General features: G+C 39.1%; 1 protein-coding gene across 1 annotated transcript; it reads right to left on the reverse strand.

The window, feature by feature from the left end:
• Positions 1–635: 635 nt before the first annotated feature.
• Positions 636–1,178, reverse strand: LOC120089101 (secreted RxLR effector protein 161-like). The gene has a single exon (XM_039046526.1). The coding sequence runs from the start codon at positions 1,176–1,178 to the stop codon at positions 636–638; it is 543 nt and encodes a 180-aa protein (XP_038902454.1).
• Between the last annotated feature and the right edge of the window lie 5,535 nt (positions 1,179–6,713).

Genomic DNA, 6,713 nt, shown 5'->3' on the forward strand with positions numbered 1-6,713 from the left:
AACCCAAAGTTGGATGCGGTGACTTAGATTGTGGGTGAATAAGAAGGCAGCAGTGAACAAGTGTGATGGCAGTTGGAGAAAAGTTCCAGATCTTGACAATACAATGTTCTATCCTTGAAATCATCTATTGAATTTAAGTTCTTTAGTTACCACTTTTAGATTAATTAGCATTTTCAAAAGAAAATCAAGAAAGCAAATTGAGGTGTAAAGCAAAAAGAAGATCCATTTTTATTCGGAGTTTCAACTTCAATGTTCCAGAATTACAAGGTTGTAGAGAGAAAAAGTTCTTAGAGAAAGCAAACAATAAATTCTTCTTATGTTTCAATTATTGGGAACCAAGCCAACAATTCGGGAAGCAAGATGAAGCTTTCAACCTTTTGCACCCATGAAATTGAAATGGTTTAACATAGGAATGTTGTGGACTAAGGATTTTTCAAGGCAAACATAAACTGTGAAAGATGTATTTATCAAGTGTGTATTTACAAGAAACTGTACAGGGGTATAAATATTGTATTAAACCCTAAGAATAGAGCCTAACTAAATTAACCAAAACCTAAAGACTCTCCAAGAAGACCTAGTATACAGGAGACTTAGTATTCACATGACTTAGTATACATTCACACGTTCCCTCAAACTCAAGGTGGTAAGGTAGGAATCAACTTGAGTTTGTTAAGTAGTTGGAGAAAACGACCAGGAGGCAATGCTTTGATGAGAATGTCAGCGGGTTTCTCAGCAGTGGAAATAGAGTAACAACCATTCTCAATATGCTTGGTGTGTTCATGAAAGACATCATTATGAGCAATCTGAATGGCACTACATTTGTCACAATGAAGTATAGTGGCAGACGACTGAGGGACTCCTATATCAGCAAGAAGCCAACGAAGCCACAAGATTTCTGACGTAGCATCAGCTGGAGCACAATATTCAGACTCCGTACTAGAATGGGAAACAACACTCTGTTTCTTACTACGCCAAGAAATGTGTGAATCACCAAGGTATAAACAATAATCAGAGGTAGAACGCTGGTCAGTAGGATCACCAACCCAATCAACATCGGAATAGCCTGATAAAACCAGAGAAGATTGGGAAGAAAACTGAAGCCCATGCCCTAAAGTACCTTTAACATAACGAAGGATACAAAGAACAACAATAAAATGAATGGTCCGAGGTGCAGCCATGAACTTACTAACTGAAGGAAATCAAATATGAGATTTCCATGAGCAGTGAAAAATAGATCATTCCAAATTACAATCATGAATGAATATTACAAATTAAAGTCGTAAATAAAACAAACAGTTATGCAATCAATACAAAAATTACAGCATGAACAATCAAATAAACAAGCAAAATGCTACGAATGTTTGTTGACTCGTTCCACGCTCCTTGCTCACGAATGCTCGAACACAATAATCTCGAATGCTCGAACAACACGACCGCAACACTGCACAAACACTTTGTACTCGTCCTCAGCGATCGCCTCAGTCACGAACTCCTCAGCAACACGAACAGCCTCCACAGAACCTCGACAGTGTCGAGTTGAGTATGCCACCACCAAGAAGGTTACCTTGGTATTCTCGGTGTGAGACTCCAGATGGTGGACTCTGTGTGGACTTGGAATGAGGCAGACAAAAGCGGAATGAACAATCGTGTACACAATTGGGCAAGTGGGAGAAGACAGAAACCTATCGCATAGGTCGATGCCCTATCGTTTAGCTAATGCTAAGTGATCGTCTAGAAAAAGCTAAGTGATCATTTAGCTCAGCATTTGTCGCCTACAAAACACTACATGACCGTTTACTTTGCTCAAGCTGTCGCTTAGTAAATCTGTATTTACTTGACAAGCTTCTGTGAGATGCTTTTTTTTTTCGAGAGAGAAAACCCAAAAAAATTTTTCAACCTTTTGCAAAAACTTACTAAAATTAAGAAAACAATTTTCCTTTTATCTCACGATTACCACGAACCACCAATAACCTTCCACTCAATTTGTTATTAGAGAATAAGATTTAATTATACAATAATTAATATTATTATGAATATAAATGATAACCAACTTATCATACTATATTTATAACCTATAGTTTTAATATTTCATCTCATGAAACATATAAACCATAGTTCTTTTCATATTCCATGATACTTAATGTAAATCTCATTTTAACAGTCAATCCTCCAACTAGATGTATCTCATACATCATACCTATTATATCATATATAATCAAAATACCTCTTGTCAATTTAACATTTCAAATCAACACCAAGAACTGATCCTCAAACTGAATCCATTGAGCTACCAAAGGGACTTTATGGACCTGTAGCTCGAAGCTCCAATGGTACGTGAATAACTAACCTAAACTCTTTAGTGACGGGATCCACCATTCGTTAACTGCTAGGACACTCCACTAAAGACCAACAACTGAACTCTCCTACCACAGATATATTATGTGTCCATCTTTAACTAATCAGCAGTTTGACAACCCTTCACAGATCGCTCGTAAAGTACAGCTAGGCTAATAACCGTTATACACCTGTAGTTACATCTAAACTCCTTAAGTACCACTGATCCCTTTAATGAACATAAGTCATAGTCCTACTATGACTGCGTCCTCTCATCCAAAGAGAAGCTGTGGCCACTATGTTCAAGCCTCAGAAATCAGCCCTTCTATTTATCCCTACTTCGGGAAGAGTGAATTCCATCTTGTGGATTGAGTTCCCAACTCCCAGATCAGACAAGTCCCCAAAAAGGTAAGGCATGTTAGTTGCAATTCTGACCACTCTCACCCATACTAATCAATAGGACCGTCCTTAAAGGCAGGAGTTTCCAAAACACTCAGGATTGAGGTCATGTCACCTATGGTCGTTTACGTGAGATGCAAGTCTCTAGTATCAACGGCGTTATATACAGAGTCTAATCATCTCGTGGTCCAGGCCTTATACAAACTCTTTGTATAGGACATCCCCGCTCACACGTCTCCACATGAATGGTCAGGATCTACCATCTATGTAGTTTAAAACACTTGCAAACCTCTACAAAGAGGGCCGTATCCGTTGTGTCACAAGGATCAGGTATCCCACCTTAATCTTTATACCACAGACCAATTTGGGTTATCACTTAAGGCATGATCCACTTGTATATCACCTATACATGCTTAAATTTACATAAGATAACCAATGAGTTTTGTTTATTGGATATGAGTAAATGCCATATTTAAATAACAATTATTTTATTCATCAAACAATGTGTATCTTTACAAAACAACGAGACTCCGGGAGAATTAGGGCACCAATCCCAACACTAAAAATGTGAACAACATATGCAATATCAGAACGAGTGACTGTCAGATAAATAAGATTGTTGATAAGCTATAGAGACTGGCATCCTTAAATGGAATTCCATCAGACGAAGTCAAACAAACATTGGGATCGAGTGGTGTTGGAGCTGTAGTAGAGTCAGTAATACTAGAGCGCACCAAAAGATTCGAGGCATACTTTACCTGAAACAAGGATTAAATGGCAAAGCTCAATGATACTTCAAGGATAAGAAAGTAACTGAGTGAACCCAATTCCTTGATAAAGTGTTCGCCAAGATAGTGTTGTAGATCAGAGATAGCTTGAGAATCATCCCCAGTAATAATCATATCATCAACATACAGGAGAAGAAGAATAGTACCATGAGTTGTCTGCCGCATAAAGAATGTCGTGTCATGAGAACTGAACGTATATCCAAGTTGAGTGATAGTGGAACTAAAAGTTGCAAACTAAGCTCGAGGGGCTTGTTTCAAACCATACAATGCTCGTCGGAAGAGGCATACTTTCTAAGATGCACAAGAGACACTTGGGGGCAGTTGCATGTATACTTCCTCAGATAAGGCCCCATTAAGAAGGGCGTTCTTGACATCCATTTGAAAAAGTGGCCACTGTTTAGTTGCAGAAACTGCTAAGAAACACCGAACAAATGCCATTTGTGCCACAGGTACAAAGGTCTCTTCGTAATCGATCCCATGTGTGCATTTTATCGAGAGCCTGAAGTTCTTCTTTCATAGCTTGCTGCCATAGAGGATTAGTATTTTCCTTACAAAAGAAGGTAGGTTCAACCAAGGAATTGATAGTAGAAAAATAGTGAAAATCTCGAAGGTGTGTAGGAGGTGCCCTTACCCTAGTGGAGCGTGAAGAAGAGGCAGGGTCATGAACAGGTCTAGATTTCATAGGTGGGACAGATGGCTGATTAGGGTCAATATAGACAGACACAAATTGTTCAAGCTCAGAATCATCAGAAGATGCAGAAGAAGGGAAAAGATCAAACGAACCGTGAGAATCATAGAGAAGATGACTCAAGGGAGAATCATGAAAGGTTGAGAGACTAGAGAACACAGTGTGCTTCCAAAAAGTGACATGGCGAGACATGCGCAATCTATTAGAGAGAGGTTCCCAACAATGAAAATCTTTGTGTTTAGTTCCATAGCCAAGAAAACAACAAAGATGGGTACATGGTTCTAATTTGGTTTGTTCATGAGAGTGAAGAAGTACAACACATGCACAACCAAAGACCTCGAGTTTAGAGTAATCAAGAGATGTACCATATAAGCATTCAAATAGAGAAGAATTTTGAAGAACAGATGAAGGAAGACGATTGATTGTGTAGACAGAGGTAAGAGCGACTTCACCTCAAAACTTTGTAAGATAGGAGGCAGACAAAAGTTGGGCCCGGATGAAGTCTAAGATGTGACGATGTTTCCGCTCTGCTTGCCTATTTTGTTGAGAGGTATAAGGACAAGAGCACTGCACAAGAGTGCTTTGTTGGGTGAGAAAGAAGCTTGAAGTCCTTATATTCCAAGGCGTTATTTGTACGCAGAACTTTGATTGGGCAAGAAAATTGAGTGTGAACATGTTAGCAAAATGAATATATATATGAGACAGGAAAGACTAGTGTTTAAGGAAATATATTCAGGTAAACCGAGAGTAATCATCAATGAATAAAACAAAGTAGCGATACCCATTGACAGTGGAAATAAGAGCGGGTCCCCAAATATCAGAGTGAATTAAGTCAAAAGGACTATCGCTTATAGAACTAGACTGAGAAAAAGACAATGGGAGTTGTTTTGCAAGTCTGCTATTCAAAGAGTCAAAAGATACAAATTTGGAGACATTATTCAAATTATGACTAGAGATTAAATGACAAAGTTTTTTTGGAAGAAGCATGACCGAGACAGAGGTGCCACTGATAGATAACAGAGTTGGTGACAGGAGCAGAAAGAGAACAAATAGGAGCTGAAGAGATGAGAGCTCAAACAATCTTCCTACTTTGTGGCCCAAACCAATCATCTGTCTCGACCCTAGATCTTGAACCTGACACCCTGTAAAAGAAAAGGACACGGTTAAACCAAGGTCACCCAATTGCCCGACGAAGACAAGATTAAAGGACAGATTTGAAATACAACAAGTATTGGAAAACTGTAATAGGGAGTGTCAACGGAGCCAAGATGGGATATGGTCATGCAATTACCATCAACAACATAAATGGGAGGAAGAGATTTTGTAGGGGTAGGTGCAGACAGAAGAGAAAAATTATACGTCATATGGATGCAACAAGCGGAATCAAGAAGCCATCTATTACCTAGGAGACTGCAAACGCATAGGAATTGGATGAAATCACCTGTTTAAGCAAGTCTTGTAAGTTACACATTCTAAAAGTAGACAGGGAAGGTTCAGAGGCAGCAGCCAAGGTAGAGCTAGGATTAAGTGTAAAAGATCGATACTTGGAGGTATATCCTGGTGGTCACGGTGGTTTTGTAGGACAATTGTCTATAATATGACCTCTTTTGTGACAATATCTGACTCGACTTTTGGACAGTTAGCAAACTTATACCTAGTGAGCTTACAGTTTTTACAAAAGGAAGCTCCAGAAGTACCAGAAATATGAGTGCTGGTGAGTACAACCTCCAATTTTCGGGAAGAAGTGATGCCAAGACGTTTTTCTTCAAACAAAATTTCCTGAATTGCTGTATCTAGAGACGAAAGGGGGCTACGGTGGAGCAAAACAGCACTAATCGATTTATATTTTGAATGAAGTCCCATAAAAAACTTAATAAGGCGAAGGTGATTAGTACAAATTTTAGCTTGATCCAATTGTGTCAAGACTGGTTGAAGTGTAGCCAAGTAGTCATTAATAAATTACCCTGTCTCCTGAGTAGGATTAATCAGAGTGCTCTGTAGTTGATAGTAGTGAGCTAAGCCAACGGACTGAAACCAGGTAGATAGGAAATCTCACAAACTCTTAGCATCATCAAACACAAACTGAGCATGAATGGCCGGTTTAGATGTATTTCTGATCCAAGTGATGATTTGATGGTTTTTATTGTCTCAATCCTCCAACTATTCAATAAATCTAGCATCTTCCTCAGTGGATATCTTGACTAGCTGGGGAATATCACTAATGGCGTTTCGCCATAATTTACACTCGATTTGAAAACTCTTCCTTTAATGGGCCCAAGTAATGTAATTTGTCCCATCAAGAATAGTACTAATGGGACGAAATACATGATCCTTTTCCCTATGGCTTGACGAATTGGAAGGAGAAGAAAACTAAGGACAACAAGGGAGGCTTCGTGGCTTGGCTGAAGGGATCAAGGATCGAGTTCTGGGGAATCGGGGATCGAGTTTGATCGAGGATCGAGTTCTAGACTGGGGATCGAGGGTCGAGTTTGAACTGAGAATCA

The sequence above is a fragment of the Benincasa hispida genome, chromosome 10 (assembly GCF_009727055.1).
Source record: "Benincasa hispida cultivar B227 chromosome 10, ASM972705v1, whole genome shotgun sequence".
Taxonomy (NCBI): Eukaryota; Viridiplantae; Streptophyta; class Magnoliopsida; order Cucurbitales; family Cucurbitaceae; genus Benincasa; species Benincasa hispida.